The following is an 18,203-nucleotide window of genomic DNA, read 5'->3' on the forward strand; positions in this document are numbered from 1 at the left end:
TCTGAGAAAACATGGCGCGGTATGTGTGGACAGAAGAGGAGACTGAGACTTTTCTTATCATACTTACACCCTTACACATGGCTTTTGCCATACAAACGGACTTTGCCTTTGAACTATCATCCGTTACCTTCGTCTTTTGTTCAAAATTGTCAAGGCAACCGCTGTAGATGTAATCATAACCGTACCAACAGGTTTTGAGCGTCCAGCTTTCTTGCAGCGGGGTCTCATTAGATGAGATTTTACAAGCATTAATGAGGCTCATGCCCAAAACACCCTTCAATGGAAACACATTCAAAGCGCAATTGTACTTAGTCGAAATGGAAAAAAATTCTTTTATTTTGCAAAAAACTGTAATGGAAACACAGCTAATGATACCTAGGTAACAAGGCCATGGTATGGCATTTATTGCAGTATTAAAAAAAAAAAGAACAACAACAATGAATGAAGACTGTAGGTGTGCATTAGGCTATATACTGAAACTTTGACTCCAGTGTGTTTACCTGCCTAAACCTTTGTTTCCCACCACTGAAAATATCTGTCGGTCTTTGGTGATATACTCACTGATACACTTTGTGATCTGTCTTGGGGCCTGGGCAGATTTTGCTCCTCCCGTCTTCGTGAATCTTATCAGGGCGATGATTTGCCAAGTGGATCCTTATTTCTTGACACCCAGAAACCAAAAGCTTCCACATGTCAGATTTAATAGCTGCTGGAGCCTCCACAATCTCAAAAACTTCAATCACTTGGGTCTACCCATAAACTGATTCTCCCTCGCAACTTGTAGCATCCATAATTTTTGCACTGTTGGATCAAATAGAGTGTAAAGGACTCCTGTGGTTTGAAACCGTCACATGTCCACCACTGTATAGAGACGCTTCTGTTTGCATAATGCTGCAAAATTAACAATATACATGTTGCCTACTTGTTACCCTCATTTTGCCTCTGTCACTACCTCTGACCAACCCTTGGTGAATCATGGAAGGAAAACCTCACCCGCCCTTCTGCCTCTTTGTGCATTTAAGGTGTACCAAAATGGAGTTTACTAGCATTTTTTAGTAAACAGGTAAATTTATCATTCTGGTATCATAACAACCCCTGCCTGTGCCTTTTTTTCCCACAGAAGTGACAAGTTTGCATGCTAAATGCACTTTATGCCAGCGCTGTCACAAGGACAGAAAACAAAAGATTACTCATGAATCATTAATGTTCCTCTGAACATATGTATCTGCTTTGCCTGCTTTTACATTCAAAGTGGTGTTAGCACATGTGCACCTCTTGGCAGGAACGTGTGCAGGACAATAAAAGAGCATATGGTTGCTGACAGGTAACATGAGATCTAGCAGGCGACGCTGTTGAATGCCAATGCAGCTATCCTCTCTCTCCTCCTCCACCTCTTTACTGCCGTTATTTGCTGGCTTGACAAAGCTGTGGAGATGTCGGAGTGAGTGGCCTTCACAGGGCAGGTGAATCACTGCTTCTCTAGGTCTTCTTTTGTGCACTTTCTTGGCATGAAAGCACACTTTTCAGCATGTTTTTTGACAATCCAAGGACCTTTCATAGTAAGAGTTGAAGCAGTTTTTAAGCAATAGTCATCAGCATTTAGAAATGAGTCATAAGTTCTGTTTGACGTCTTTATTTGTAAAAGTTGTGATTTAGTACTAGAATCAGATGACCCTCTCATAACCCCATCGGTGCCTTTCAGAGACGTCATTCTGCGGGGTAGAGTTGGTGATAAAGAGCCTTTGTGGAGGGGCCATTTTGGCCATCAAAAGAGAGATGATGTAATATCTGACAGAAGCGCAGCCTCTCTCTTTCTATGTCGCTGATTCCCTCAAAAGACTAACCTCTTAAAGAGCCCCTATCCTGATGGATCTCTGCAGATCAGCATGCTCACATGTAGGAAATGATATGACAAACAGCTTTAAGGATGATCACAATGCACAGCTGCATTTAGATTTACTAATTGTTGCACGTGATTATTAAAGTGGGACCATGATCTGCCACTGGTGTCCGTCTTGACCTAGTCTGTTGCTCACGAGCTCATTCACAACAGGAAGTGACCTCAGGGCCTGACTGAAATACACCACATGAATCAGATGCAATCCAAGCAGTGAGACTCCAGGAATGAGAGTCAAAAGAGGATTTTATTAACTAAAGCAGTATCATATGCCTAGATATCTGATACTTTTGAAGCTGACAAAGATACAATAACCTTCGTTTTTGACAAGAACTTTCAAAGTGTGTTTTTAGTAAAATCATGCCACAACTAGAAATATGAGATATTTGAACTTTAATGCCATTCTTGAAAAAATAAACAATATTTAGACCTGTTTTGAAACGTTTTTTTTACATCCAGTATTTCATTGTTCGTGTTTTGTTATTTGATACAAAAAGCACAGTCGAACTCCTGCATAAAGTATAAATTGAACTAATATGCTGGCAGAGTTTTGATACCACGATATTTCCAATGTATATGTGCACTTTAGACAGAGCTCTGTGCAGCTTTTGGCAGAGTGGAAGTGGGACTTATGTTCAGCTGTGGAGTTTCACAGTTCAGAAAATTTCACAAACATTTAATGCAGATAGTTTATTTTAACGTTTCTAGTATAAAAGTCAAAATTAGCATGCTATTCTCTACAACCTTGTCATTAATCATGTATTTTACCAAACATCACATTTCCAATTAAATGTTAATGTCTTTACAGCTACCATTTATGTAACGATAATGAGAACAATTATAACAGTTATTCTGCAGTATCATCATTCGAGCATAAATGGCCTCAGCCAGCACAGTGTTGGGTCCTGGCATTGCTTCTGGCACAAAAATCAGGTTTTAAAATTGTTAGAATTATTTTCAATGACATTTCAAGTCTTTGAAATCCCATTTCCACAAAAAAATCAATGAACACTTGAAATTAGTTTTAAGAATGCCATGATGGGTCATACTTATGATGTCAAAAGTAAAGATTTGGACATTGCTAAGGTCTTTACGCACTGAGTCTGTTATTTTAGGATGGGATTTTTAGGTTTATAATAAAACAATGCCAAGCGCTCCAATCTTTCATACCAGTCTGATGAGTTTTATTTTTACTCGTGCAGAAAAAAAGTACATCATAGCAAAATGTTTCATTACTGTCTTTGGTGAAACACTGCTTGGAAAAGTGTTACTCTAGAGTGAGTGCAGTCTGTATGATCTATTTACTTTGACTGTACTCTGGTCCTTACCACTAAAACCAGCCTTTGCTGGTGACTGTATGTAGATGTAAAGAGAGTAGCGTGCAGCCTGGGCAAGATTACCTTTAAGTGTAACAGGATGATAAAGGGTTATACTTTTCAGCCATGCAAAAGGACCTAGAGTGGCATTATGCTCTTTTAGGTGCAGTAGCATTTGTTCTCATAATAAAAAAAGAACATTTTTACAGTATAAATGCAGTCGTTGAAATTTTGTGCTTCAGTTGTTAAAGCTTCACAGCCTGTTTCTAAGACCTTGGCTGAGCATTCAGCTTTCAACAGCATCATTCTGAGTAATAATGACTGCAAATGAGAGTAGCTGAAGGAGAGTGGCATTGTTGTTAGAAATAACTACGGCAGCAGGCGACTCCCTTTCAACATGCCTACTTCCTTCCATTCAGGAATGCCAATCGGACAAAACAGGAAGGATCAATCTACTAATACAACTCTGACATTTCCTCTGGTCTTATTTTGCCTGCTAAATAATACTCTTAAATAATAACAAAAAATAAATCCCACGCTCTTTTAGTGTAACATTTGCATCTGTCCCCTAAAAAGGCTCACTTGGTACTAGCTGTTTCCTCATAATCTCTTGTCTTTTTTGCTAACACATCCATTGATTCATTTGCAGAAAACCGAGGAGAAAAATGTTCTGGAAGTTATTAAAGCAGGTCTTGGAGCTTCCCTCTTCCCTTTGAGGCCTCGGCCATAAACACCACTCATCTTTGTTGTTAAATTTGACTTCAGCTTGTATTTGATGTCCTTTACTTGACATGTGACACCATTCAGAACAGGATTTAGTGTTCTGTGGTGTAAAAACACAGTTAAGTCACAGAGCAGACTGCTCCTTGTGGAGATTATTCACCATGAATAAAGTTATTAGAGATAACTCACTGCTTGTGTTTCAAGTGAAACATTTCTGAACGCTGCAGGCTCTCCCTCTCTCTCTCTCTCTCTCTCTCTCTTTCGCTCACTCGCTCTTTCGCTCCCTCCCTGGACATGTGTGTTATTTGTGTGAGCGTGCCCGCCTGTGTGCATGTGTGCATACACTCCCCTCACAGTTATTCTTGCATACTTAACAGAACTGTGACCTAGTTTGCTGGACAACTACAGTAAGTGGGTTTCTCTGTTTTAGTAACCTTGCATCCCATCAGCCCTCCGCCTTGTCATTTGGGAGGAAACTGAGTGGGCCCCTAGATGCGTCTGCACGGCGAAGGTCTGGGGGAAAAAAAAATCATTAATCGCAGAAATATTCAGAGAGCATCTCTAGCATGAACGCTGCTGTGTATTTGTGTGTGTTTGTGTGACTATGACAGAGTGTATGTGTGGCTGACTAGATCTCATGCCAGCGCTCCGGGCTGTGTGGTGCCCTGCTGAGGCCCAGGGCCACCATTCTGCTCCACTACCCTCCCCTGGCAGCACAGAACCTAGCATGTACAAGCACTTTTGGTAGCCATGCTAGCATAAACCAAAGTGAATCATTATTCCTTTCATTCTGTTCAGCAGGTGGACCTGTAAACTCAGCCAACAGCTGACTAGCCAATATGTTCAGTGTATGGATGTTCTATTAAACCTATTTTGATCCCATCTACATGTATTATGCATGCTTTCATTAACCATGTACAGAGCTGGGGGGCTGAGCATGCTGGTTTAACATATCTTAAGATAGAAATATTTATTACATAAGACCTATTTGTTCAGAATGTGTGCCTGAAACAGTCAGCCAGTTATTTGGTACACATATTTTACTCCCAGTTTTATGAATCTACACTGACTTGGAATGTATAAGTTCCCTGGGAAAATATGCACATTAAAATTTCATTTCTCTCTGGCCAGCTGTGAATACACAAGCCCAGATGTGCTTAACAGACTCAGACCTTCCCTTTTATTAGCAGTTACAGTGCTAATAGCAAAAGTATTTGCCCCCTTCCTGATGATTCTGATCACATCATCAAACAACTTTTAACAGCAGACAGAAATAACCAGAGTAAAGACAAAATGATGATTTCATTTATAAAGGGAAAAAGCATCCAAACCTGGCCCTATGTGAAAAAGTAATTGCCCCCTAATCTGTAGAACTGGTTGTGCCAATACCCACTCTTCTTTGCAGAATTGTTCTAATCCAGCCACATTGGAGGGTTTTAGAGCATGCGCAGCCTTTTTAAGGTCATGCCACAGCATCTCAGTTGGATTTAAGTCCAGATTATGACAAGGCCACTCCAAAATGTGTGGCAGGAGGTCCATGTCCGGGGTGAGAGGGTTCAACTGTAATTTGAACCTGCACACCTCAGAGTCCTGGAGACATACAGGTCTTGGAGAGATGGTAGATTGCAGCCAATCACCCTCTCTGCAGAGCAGGTGATACGCTGCAGCCTATTCCTGTTCTTCACTGTGGCTACAGCAATCCATACAGTGATGGATGATGTGAGGATGAACTCAGTGATGGTGGTGTAGAAGTGCACCATCATCTTTGGCAGGTTGAATTTCTTCAGTTGCCTCAGGAAGTACATCCTTTTTTTTGTAACAGGATGTATACCCTCCAAAAATGTAAACTTTTGTCTCATCAAATCTTGAAATATTTTCCAGAAAGTCATGGAGATCATTAAGATGTTTGGCAAATGTGAGAGGAGCCTTTGTGTTCGTTTTGGTCAGCAGTGGTTTTGGCCAGGAACTCTCACATGGATGCCATTTTTGTTGAGTCTTTATCTTATTGTTGAAACATGAACACTGACTCTAACAGAGTCAAGTAAGGCCTGCAGGTCTTCAGAATGAGTTCTGGGTTCTTTTGTGACCTCCTGGATGAGTTGTCTGAGTAAATTTGGTTGGCCAGCCACTCCTGGGAAGAGTCACCACTGTTCCAAGTTTTCTCCATTTGTGGATAATGGCTCTCAATGTGGTTGCTAGAGTCCCAAGCCTTGGCTTTGTAACCCTTTCAAGACTAACAGACAGCAGTGACTTTGTTTCTCATCTGTTCTTGAATTTCTTGAGATTGTGACACAACGCGCTGCTTTTTTAGATCTTTTAGCATGCTTTACTTGATCAGACAGGTTCTGTTTCAGGGATTTCTCAATTCAACAGGTTTGGCAGAAATTAGGCCTGGGTGTGGCTAGTGAAATTGAACTCAGCTTTCCAAAAATGCAGTGAATCACAGTTAAATTATCAGTTAAGAAGGGGGGAATTATTTTTTCACATAGGGCAGGTAGGTCTGGATGGCTTTTTTCCCTTAATAAATGAGAACTTCATTTAAAAACTGCATTTTTTTTATGTAAAGAAATCAGAAAGGGGGCAAATACTTTTTCACAGCACTGTAGCATGTTGCTACCAGATGCAGAGAGGGAACTTCTGGCGTCTTTGTGCAAATATTGTTTAAACTAATTGATCCCCCTCTAGGTTCTGCAGCCACTCATGTTTGTGTTGCACTGATTTTTAATTCCTTTTTCACTGCAGAATTAAAGAAACAAGCTTTTGAAATGGTGTCCTATGTGTTGGCTGAAAGCTAACAAGTTTCAAAATAATCTTTAATATTTATGTGTATATATTTAGATGTGTGAATATGCATGTGTCTGTGTGAGCATGTTTCTATTAAGTCATCATCAGGTAAAGGGATGCCTGCGAAGTGGCAGATGGTTGGCACAAAGCAGGCAAAGCACTCCCCCTCCCCTCTATGAACACACCGCCTACATGGCTGCTGACTCTCCCACATGTTTACTTTCCTCCAAGGACTCATTCTGCACACTATTTGCTGAGACGAATTTCTCCGCTCACCTCCAGAATCTCACGGCTTTTCATTAGGTTCTCTACAGCCAAGCAACCTTGCATCCCCCCCTGTATTTCAGCAAGTGCAGAGCTGTTTTGTCCCCGTGTCTTCACAGGCCTATTATGTACGATGCTGCTCTCCTAAGAGGAAATACCACCGTCTGAAAACAAACAAGCTCAAAGAACAAGGCGGTCTGCTGTCTTTGAAGATAGTTTCAAATCTGTTTGAAGTCTGGGTCATAATAGCCACATCAGCTGTGGTCAGTGAGAAAGCCAGATGTCTGGGCTTTCATTTTCATACCCTTGTTGTAAACAGCTAATGCACTGAACAAACTGTGTCTTTTATGCTCCATTTTTGGTCCCTACATTCCCTCAGACATTACAAGCCAAGACTAGGTGATAAAGCATAAATGATTGGTTTGTAAGTCCATTGAAAAGAGCTTGGCCTTTATATAGTTGCCATTAGGGATGGGTACCTTTCACAGTCTAATCCTCAGATTAGAAATATTGCCGTGGTAAACGTTGCACTTCACGCCACAAATATTGCAGCGGAATCTGCATGGTGTTTCCCATTTCCTATCAGCCATTCAGTAAGCTGCTGCTGAAGTCATAACTCTAATGCATGCATTGCTGTGTTTGTGTACGGCATGGAAAATTCTACTCTTCCACTCTCTCCCAGTCCCAAGGATGCGCTATGGTAAAAAAACATGGTACTGTTTGATTTTACGTGACTCTGTACTTGGGAGTATTCGGTCAGTACCTATAAAAGTACCAAATTTGGTACCCATCCCTAGTTGCCCTCAGGCCTGATGACTGAATTAGTGAGTTAGAGACAAGAGGAGGATATCTGGTGGGATTGTACTGTCTATACCCAGGGCTAAATCAATCATACTTGACTCATCATAGGGATGATAAGCCAACTGTGGTCCCCCTTGTCAGCACCAGAATTGCCAATACTACTAAAACTCATACAATACCAATACAACTAATTATTAATATTTGATCAATTCAGACCCACCTGCTGGTCAAATGTGTCTAAGATGGCGTCCGCCACTAACCAAGTCTTAGCTCCAGCTACTGCCAGGCTGGAGTAATGCTACAACCTCATTACCAATTAGCAGCTGATTTTATTGCCCCAGTTTTTCTCCCCCTGTTCAAAGGAAGGGGTGTCTACTTTTTTTGATAATACACGCCTATATTTCGCTGATAGAACTCAGTCTATGTAGGTAGAAGGTAGTACTATACTCACTCTAACTAAAGGTGTGCCTCAGGGATTAGCCCTGGGGCCACTGCTGTTCATTTTTATAAAAAATAACATTGATCAAAACTTGTGTAATGCTGGCTTTCATTATTATGCTTCTGACACTGTAATGGAAAAATATATTTTCCATTTTCCACTTGCTTGAATAAAATTGTTATGGCTTAAAACTTGTTTAAACACAGACAAAACTAAAGTCATGCTGTTGTCAAATGCTAAATCTAAGCCCCCAAAACTGCTTTCTATTTCTACCGCTCAGGGTAGTGACAGTTATATTAGTATTTTAATCAGTTAAAGTCTGTCTTTTGCTCTTAGTAGTCAGCAGCTGGTCAAAAGGCTTTACCTAAAACTTTGTTTTTATTTCAGCAAATTCCTAATTGTCTTTAAGGCTGAAGAGAGACTAGAGGCTGAAATCTTAAAGTCTGTTCTGGATTACAATGATGTTTTGTACATGAATGCCCCTTCTCAAAGCTTACAAGAAGCTTGCATGTAGGTGTTAACTTAAAGACCGAAGAGGGGCACAGATGGCTTATTTTTTTGAGGAGCTCTCCCATGTACACAGACATCCCTGGTCCAACCTGTGGCCTCTTTCCTGCATGTCTTTCCCCCATTCTCTCATCCCTGTTAACACTCTATCCACTGTCCTCCTCTATGAACGAAAGCATCGAATGCCCAAATATATATATCTTAAAAAAGAAAAAATAAAGAAGGAAGGAAGACCAAACACTACCAGTGCACACTTAAACAAATTTGGCATAGTTTATGCTGTGAGCTCAGTTTAGTAATGCTGAATAAACTGCACTTATTTTTGTCCTCATTCTGATTGCTTTCATAACTTTAGATCAGTTAACTGATCTGAATTTAAATTTGCATGATACTAAATTAAAATAGTAAGTGATTGGGGCGCAGGTGGCCGAGTGGTAAAGGCGCGCCACATGTACGCTGACGGCACGGGTTAGAATCTGGCCTGAGGCCCTTAACCGCATGTCTCTCCCCTGCTCTCTTCCCTGTTTCTGACTCTATCCACTATCCTCCTCTATCAAATGAGGGCCCAAAAATGCCTGAAAATAAACCTTTTGAAAATAAAGTAAGTGATCAAGGGACATTCATAGTTGGTTACTAGCTAAGCTAAGAAGCCAGCCCTTGAATACTCTTTTCTAGTCATCTGACTGTTCAAACACTTTTTTACACTGCAGATCCCAGGTGCCCATTCACACATATTCATTGATGCAGAGGCTGCAATGTGAATCGTCCATCATTGTAACTAATAGCATTCGTTTTCATTCATATGCAGCAAAGAAAGCAAATTGGGGCTAATTGTCTTGCCTAAGGGCACATCATCATGTGACTGCAGCAGCTGAGGATTGAATCCTCCACTGACTCTATGACTGAGCCACAGTTGCACAGACTTCTCTTTTTGACTTGTTGCAAGGGATGTTCTCTTTTATCAGTCTATCACATTGAAATTTCAATCCAGGAATATCAGCTAGCTTAAAGGTAGGAAAACTCTGAGTAAATAGTAAAAACTGAGCATAGTAGAATTGACAAGGTACATTGTGGCTATTTAATTGCTGATAATTGGGTTTATCACATTTTTTAATGACCACATTGTCAACTATTTTACAAAGTGCTCTGTGACATGATTACCTCTGTGGCTTAACTAGGTCAAATCACTATAAGTGCAGCTAACTCTCACAGTGCTAGCAATACCAGCCCTATGTTAAGTGGTTATGCTAGCTAGCCTGCAGTGCCACTGCAGTGCTCATCCATTCTCTGTGCTGGGTTACGTCTGGTACAATACAGCTGGGAGAGCAGGTGCTACAATCCCAGCTGATGTTGTGCACCTGTGTCACAGCTTTGGCACAATATTTGACCAGTTTTATAATCCAAAATTGATCACTTAAATAATTTCACTACGTTGTGACTCAGCATTCTTTTTGATTAAGCTCAGCGTTAGTTCATGCAGGACATGGTAGTCATTCACCCAGCTGTGATCAGCTGATGGCCAGCTGATTCCAGTTATTGTTTCTGAGCTCCCACAGCCAATCACAGCTCTTTCACTCAACACAGCAGTGTATTTAATAAGATGTACTTCTCACTAATCACCACACTGCTGCTGCTGGCAAAGCTTAACCTCCTCCACCCCAGCCTCCTCCTTTATAGCATAAAGCTTGTTGCATGTATTCAGATTCGTGCTATGGATTATTTTCTTGAAAACATTTTTTGTATTCAATACACATTGTCATAAATGTCTCTATCCATGTGGGGGTTTCTAGCCATATCCTCCCTGGAAAGTCAAAGCCTGCTGCTTTACTAACCCGGGGAGCATCTTTTGAGCAGAGCCTTCTCATCAAGTAAAACTGTAAACCTATTTTGCAGAGTCTTCCTGACTGAATTATTATTTCTACGTGTCCTTAAATTTATTAGTTGTCAAATAGTTGCAAGATAAATTTTCAAAATAGCACCAACACCCGGAAAACTTGCTAAAATGTCGACTTCAATTGTTTAAAACTGTAGGTAATAGCTAGCTGACAGCAGCCAACACTTGTAGTCACATTAAGCAGCATTATATGAATTTATGCATGAGTTTAAGCCTTAAAACCCGTTAAATGCATAAGACATATAAACCCCTTTGTATGGTTGTCATAAATGGGGAAATTAGCTAGAAATCCCTGTGAAGTAGTTCAGGGAGATTCAATTGGTTCCAGCCTCAAATGGGCATTTGAGGTTTTGGCTTACTTCTTATCCCTGAAGGTTGCTTTGTAGACACACTTTTGTTGTGTTTTCCTATACTGCAACATATGCATTTGGCATATTGTTGAACAATTATGATGGCTCAGCTTGTCAGAAAACTCCTGACACAGACTACTGTGCAGCAGAGACGATGTAATTCATGAATTTCTAAAAAACCTCACCAACAGGCTAGCATCTTCACATTTCTGTCACTGTAGGAGCTCCTGCCCCATCTGTGCTATTGTCCGCCCACTGTATAAGGGCCCATCAACAGCCATCGTCTCCCAAAGGGTGCCTGGGCCAGTCAGTGTGAGGCTAGATAGATTGTGGCAAGTTCACAGATGAATTGCACACCTCCAGGGTTAAATCAGTGTGAAGTACATATGTCAGTCTCGCCCCCCAGGTCTTCTACAAAACATGGAGAGAATTTTAGAGGCAGTTGGGGGGTAAAACTGAGCCAAACTTCTGTGCCCTGCTTGGGTTATTTTTATCCCCCTTTGTCATGTAATCAGCAATCTGCGATCGCACTTATCCTCTCAAATCATGCCAGAAATCTCCCACCCCGCTGTCATTCTGTCTCTCCAAGGCGAGCATGCACTCACACACTTCCTGTATTTTTCCTCCTACTTCAGTGAGCAAAGCAGTTTTCCAAGAGACTGGCTGTGATTAGATCCATTGGTACATGCTTTGACCCAGTTCCCATGGCTTCATGCACACATCTTGGCACTGAGTCCAGTGATGCTAATAAGTGGCATCGTCAGATCTCCATTGCTACCAACAATGTATGAACCATATAGCTACATGTCAACAACAGATGTAGTAAGGTCTGCTCATTTTTGGCCATTTTTAAAAAAAAATTTTAATGATAATGGGCGTCAGCAGAGAGTCACATCTTGCTCTGTATTTGACCGACTTGGTGGCGTGACATCATACATAAAAAAAGCTTTTGAGCTATGTGCTGCTGGAGTATTTCTGTCTGGCTGATAAATAATAGAGCACAAAGCAAGGTCTTTTCCATTCTCTCGGTCAACAGTGAGACAAATTTAGATGTAATCTTTAAAAAATGATACAAAGAGAGCTATTATTCCTAATTGGGGTTGGCATGATTTGGGCACAATAGCAGGAAGAGATTGTACAGACAGGAAGGGGAAGTGCTGAGGGAGTATGTGCAGCAGTGGGTGGTTGCTGGGGGTCTGCAGGTCTGGTTTTGACTTTGGAGTTTAGAGGGCCAGACTGTCTGCCTGGACAGTACCTCCCTTGTCAGTTGAGCGCTCTTTTAAGGAGAAAGCTGGGAGATATGTGGAATCCCACTTCCAAAAAAGTTAGTGCTGTGTGTAAAATGTAAATGTAGAATTAAATGTAATGATTTTCAGAACATCAAAACAACATATTTTATTAAAAACTGGCATGAATAAGACATATTAAATCTCAGAGCTGAGAAATGTGTTGGAAAATTGCATGCCCATTTCAAATTACGTGCCAGCAGCACATTCCAAAAAGGCTGGAACAGGGCCGTGTTTACCACTCTGAAACACCTCTTCAATTATCAGTGCTCTATAAGCACTAAGGGACTGAAGAGGCCAGTTTCTTTCCATGCATCCTACTAAATGTGGTATTTCAGTTGTATAACATGACAGGGTCTCCTTTGCATCTCAAAATGCAACATATATTTTCATTTGGTGATGATCTCTACTGCAGCCAGGCCAATTTAGCACCTAATCTATTTTGCTATAACCTGTAAAGCTGATGGATTAGCCAGATTCCATAGCTGTCAGCAGATGGATCCATCTTGTAAACCTTCAAGCTGAAACACTTGTTCTTAGTCAGGGAAAGCCCGGCAGTCAGAATCATTTGAAGAGAATGAGGCAGCAGCTATGGATATTGTCAAGCTGAAGTGACTGGAAGCCAGTAAACACCACTGAAGACACTGGTGTGCACGCATCTAAACGGGTACTCTTAGCAGAAAAGGGCATTTCTTTAGTTTGAGATAAGCAAAGAACCACAGTGACAGATTTTCTTGGTGGAAAAGATTTTTTTCACTCCTTCCAAATGGCTTTAGTTTGATTTACCAACTGTCTCCACTGGTAGTGAACAACAACAGTTGCCTGTCAAGCTCATTCTATTTAGTTTGCTCCTCTCGTTAGTAGCAGCATACGCCTATTACGTCATATAATAATAATAATAATAATATCTTGAATTTATATAGCGCCTTTCAAGAAACCCAAGGACGCTTTACAGGAACACATATACATGGACAAACTATGTGAGGGGTAGGATGAGTGTAAGAGGTGGTTTAGTGAAGACTGTAGGCTGTGGTGAACAGGTGGTGCTTGAGATGTCATATGTTTTGTTGATTGATCTGTAATGAATGTGACTGACTGATTGTGCACCCAATCATAGGTATTTTTTTTATCTTCTTTTTTAACCTTTTAAAGTTTCTGCCCCTCTCAAATACCATAGGTTGTTGCTCAGATGGTCATGAAATGTATCCCATGCCATAAATGTGTAAAACAGACTATCATGTTGCAGAGCCATGCAGATGTAAGACCTGCAGAATGTGGTTGGGCCATGTCTTGCTTAAATAAGCAATGTCTTCCCTGAAAAATGCATTGTCTATTTGGTAGCATATGTTGTTCTGGAACCTGTAGCGATAGGTTTGGAATAACATGATCCAGAATGTCCATCGGGGGTCGGGAAGTAAGGGACAGCCATTAGGAATGAATGGAAAATGAGGAAATTTAGTACTTTACAGTTCTAAATGGAACTCTACACTGCAATTATAATCAGAACATTTCTGGATGCATTGCATATGTTCCTTACACTTTACAAAACATTTTTTTTAACCACAGTTTGAATGATTTACCTGGCATGAAGACTATCAAAATCACATATCATACTCAGTCCTGCAGAACCCCAAGCTTCTGGTGTCATCTATCCAGGTGAAAGGAGACAAGAATCTGGGGAGTCTTATACCAAGCTAAGAGGCTAGCTGAGCCCATTTAACATATTTTTAAAAGCTCATTTTGTCACAAACTTGCTTTTAATTGAACTTTGGGGCGTCGACTGAGAGGATGAGCCGTTCACAAACAAGCCTGTGCTATGAAATTTAGCACTTAACGTAGCAGTGCTTTTATGTTTGCAATGGTCACTAGTCCTGTTGGGGTGCTAGTTTCCTTTCTTCCATCCTTTGTTGTTTTTTAATCTAAATTTAAAAAGCCAAACTGTCACCAAATAAGAAACTGTTGGGGAGCCAGACAATCAGCTCTGCTACACCGAGGCAAATAATCTGGATCTCTGAACGAGAGAATTCTCATCACAACAAGCGAGGCTGGAGGTTGCTGAGACAACTCAGCTAAGGAAACGGAAAAAATCAAATAGAGGCTTTTTAAATTCCTGCTTGCTGCCATTTCTGTGTTAGTTTTTTAAAACCTTTTTTTTGCCTCAATATTTCATTGCTTCTAGGACACAAAAGTAGCTTAAAAATTAAGAATGTCTTTATTTTTGCAGCTTGAACACTTGGCATAGTCATTAACAGATCAAAACATGGCCTTTTTGGTAGAATTTCTCTATGCCATCCATACCATCACAGATGCTGGATGTTATCTGAGCACTAATAGCAAACCTTGTGATTGTTCTTTCTCTTTGCTCTGTAGTCACAGGTGGGATTTCCAGCCCCAGTTTATATGCAGATTTTTAATATGTGCTTAAAAACTGTCTCGAAATATTGCAAATTCAAAAACTTCCACAGAAAAGTTACAAGGAGTCAACACCCAGATTGAAGTAAAGTGTATCTTTTTGCAGAGGAAACACATTTAGTGAAGATATGATGACATTTCACACTCTTAATAACTCTTTCAAGGTCTCATAGGTTTATAAAAACCCTCCCAAACTCTTCATTTCTGCAGATAAAATCCTCCTTCATTTTGTTTATCTCCTCACAAGCATCCAACATATCCTCCAAAAATGCAATGCAGTGTTAACTCCTCTTCTTACTAATATTGCACTTGGCATCTTGACAATCCTAGAGTGTTATATCCAAGTTTGTTTAAAGGACGCATGGAAAAAGCTCAAATTAATATGTAAAAAGTCTGTTCCTATGAGCCAACCTACCTATTTTCTCATTTAAAGGGCATATTAAGCTCCACAGGGACATCTCTTCACTGAAAAAGAACCCTGATTTTAAAATATAAGCTGTCTGAAGTGAGCTGACACCATACATTCATGATATCCTGCAGTTTGCTTTTTTCCCGAGCTTATGTCTCATTCAGTACTTCGGATGAGTAGTTTTATCTGCTTCAGCAGTACTGTAGCTCTGCCCTTTTCCTTCAGTCTTTGGCTAAGTCCCCAGTCTGCTGGATTCACAGAGGGGTGTGATGCTCCTCAGTGTGAACTGGCACATTTGAATTTGTTAGCCTTTGCTCGCTGCTGTCGTGCTTCTTTGGTTCACACTGATGTTGTAACGCTCTGGTGAGTTTTCAGCATGAATAGTTTGTCTGATTATGAACTTCTTATGTTGCTCTTATGCATTGTCTAAGATCATGACTCAGCCAGGCCTGCATGCACTCTCACATATGCTCCAAAGAGACAGGTGTACAGATGTAGATGTGAAGCACTGCCACATTGATGAGGCGCAAACAAATCTGTGAATGAGTCCATATCCAAGGCAAGGCAGCTGGAGCTTTATTGTGAAACATTTTGGCAAAGACACATACATAAGGATGTATATGAGAGAGCCTCAAACCACATTAACAGCATACAGCTGGCTCGCCCTAAGATGTTTTCATGTGAGATTTCCTTGTTCTCATGCTCTCTGATTGTAAAATGTGTTTTTAGTCCCATGGGTGAGCTAAAAGGGGGACACAGCAGCAACTCAATAGCTGTCTTATACTCTGATACTCTGAGTCTCCACCATCACTTGCCATGTCCTGAAAGAAGATGTATGATTGAAAGAAAGGGCGTTGTTTTTCGTTAAACTGCACAAAGCTACTCTAAGTAACAGTGGTGTTATATCAAGAAAAACAAACATTTCTAGTATTAAAGCTCCTGTGAAGAACATTTGGTTTGTCTTGAGTCTGGCTTTCCCTGTGCTTTTCCAGAGCTGTGAGGCGTTAAAGTGGGAGTGCTGTAAGAGGAGCATTGTTTTCCTTACAGCATGGTACATGCAGTTGACTGGCTTTAGTGCATACATCACTCATTTTTGTCTATACCAGACAGACCGTCAGAGATGCAGGCTTTTGAACTGTGTGCTGACAACAAGCTGGAGGGTCCCTCTTCTCTTTGTCTGCAGGACACGCCATGGTCTACAAAAAGAATTTAAAATTTTGATCCATTTGACCACAGAACAGTTTTCCATTCTGCCTCAGTCCATTTTAAATGAGCCTTAACTAAGACAAGACATCAGCATTTCTGGATCATGTTCATATTTGTCTTCTTTGAGCGATACACCTTCAGCTTGCATTTGTGGATGGCAAGGCCAACTGTGTCAGCAGACGATGATTTCTGGAAGTGTTCCTGAGCCCATGCTGTGATTTCCAGTGAAGAATCATGCCTGTTTTGATGCAATGAAGCCTTAGAGCCTGAAGATCACGAACAATCAATATTGACCTTCAGCCTTGTCCCCTCTGCACAGATTTTTTGCAGACTAGTGAACCTCCCATCACATTACTGACTGTTGCCAATTAACCTAATTACTTACAAAATGCTCCTTTAGTTGTTTTTCCATTAGTACCTCTTACTTTTACTGCCTTTTGGTGCCCTTTCCCTACTTTTTGAGACGTGTTGCTTCCATTAAATTCAAAAAGAGCTTTTTTTTATGAAATACTAAGATGTTTCATTTTCAATGTCAGTGTATGTTCTACTGTGTTTATGAGATTTGCAAATCATTATGTTCTGTTTTATTTACATTTTACACAGTGACCCAACTTTTTTGGAATCATGGTTATAATATAGGCTTTTCTGATGGACATACACATGGTTAAGCAGGTCCACAAGCCTGTAGCACACAATGAAGTAAGGCTTTTTATATATTGCTCAACTTTTTAGGCACTCATATACGTAGTGTATGTTACAGTGAATCAAACCAATGGACTGGTAATAGATCACAGGCATTGGATACATCCATGTATCAAATACTTAGCAAAATAATGACAGCCAGGGAAATAAGTCTGCCATTTTTGCAACGACTTGGCCTGTTACTCACTGCAGACAACCCTTTCAAACCATTTTCTACACTCTGGCCTGTTTGTGGGGGCTGGAGCTGATTCCAACTGTCATTGGGCCTGAGGCAGACTACACCCTGCACTGGTGGCCAGTCAATCACAGAGCTGACACACAGAGACAAACAAACAATCACACTCAAACCCTGTTTAAAATTGGCATTAACAATGTGTTTATGCTTTTTGGATTCAAACTGACCGAGTTTCAGTACATGCATCTTTAGACTGTGGGAGGAAGACAGGTCCATAGAGAACCCATGCATGCATAGGGAAAACATGCAAACTCTGCACAGTGAGGCCCAAACAAGAAACCTTCTTGCTGTGAGGTCTGTGCTCATTGCGCAAACGGCAAAACATATTGGAGAATGCACAATATTTTAAACATTAAAAATGAGTTGGCACTGTTCAAACTTTTCAGGTCGCACAGCTTTGCTTTTTCATGATCTCTTCCTATTCCTGTGGGCTTGGTGTTTACCCAGAAGATTTCATCTTGCTCCCTCTAAGCAGTCAGATGACTTTTTCTTAAGATATTTACTCATTTGAGTCACATTTAATCATATTATTCATTCGATTGTCATTGTCTTTTATAAACAGTCTTTAATCATCTCTGCATAAGATGCTGTTTGTTCAGAAATAGCTAATGATCCTGTCATCTCTCCTGGATTTCCTAACAGTTTCACACTTCTCTCTTCACAGGGCAGAAAAAACAGAGGTGCTAAGCGAGGACCTTCTACAGGTGAGCTGTGATGTTCAAGCGTTTCTGTGTGTGTCTGTTTAAGCAGCAGAGATGATGAGAACACCTGTGAATCAGGTGCTTGATTTAATGAGGGTCTCTCAGATGTCAGCACTGTCATTATTCATGCCGTGTTAGATTAACAGGTGTAAAGAATGTGATTGTGATGGCTGCTTTTAAGTGTGATCAATTGTAACAACCAGCTAGTTTCCATGGTTTTTTGTCTTTAAAATAACAAGCGTCAAGGTTTTGTGGCAGATTTTGTTTTTGTTTGTTA

At 40.6% G+C, this 18,203-nt stretch overlaps 1 protein-coding gene across 6 annotated transcripts in view; it reads left to right on the forward strand.

The window, feature by feature from the left end:
• The window catches only part of arhgap44a (Rho GTPase activating protein 44a), a 64,634-nt gene that overhangs the window by 13,292 nt on the left and 33,139 nt on the right, over positions 1 to 18,203 (forward strand). For all 6 annotated transcript variants that reach the window (XR_005991365.1, XM_041777638.1, XM_041777640.1 and 3 more), the window contains exon 2: positions 17,890 to 17,929. Coding sequence is in view for 5 of the 6 variants with exons in the window: in XM_041777638.1 (XP_041633572.1) it covers positions 17,890 to 17,929 (40 nt within the window). In the remaining variant the exon portion in view is untranslated. The remainder of the gene's footprint in view (positions 1 to 17,889; positions 17,930 to 18,203) is intronic.

The sequence above is a fragment of the Cheilinus undulatus genome, linkage group 21, assembly GCF_018320785.1.
Source record: "Cheilinus undulatus linkage group 21, ASM1832078v1, whole genome shotgun sequence".
Lineage (NCBI taxonomy): Eukaryota > Metazoa > Chordata > Actinopteri > Labriformes > Labridae > Cheilinus > Cheilinus undulatus.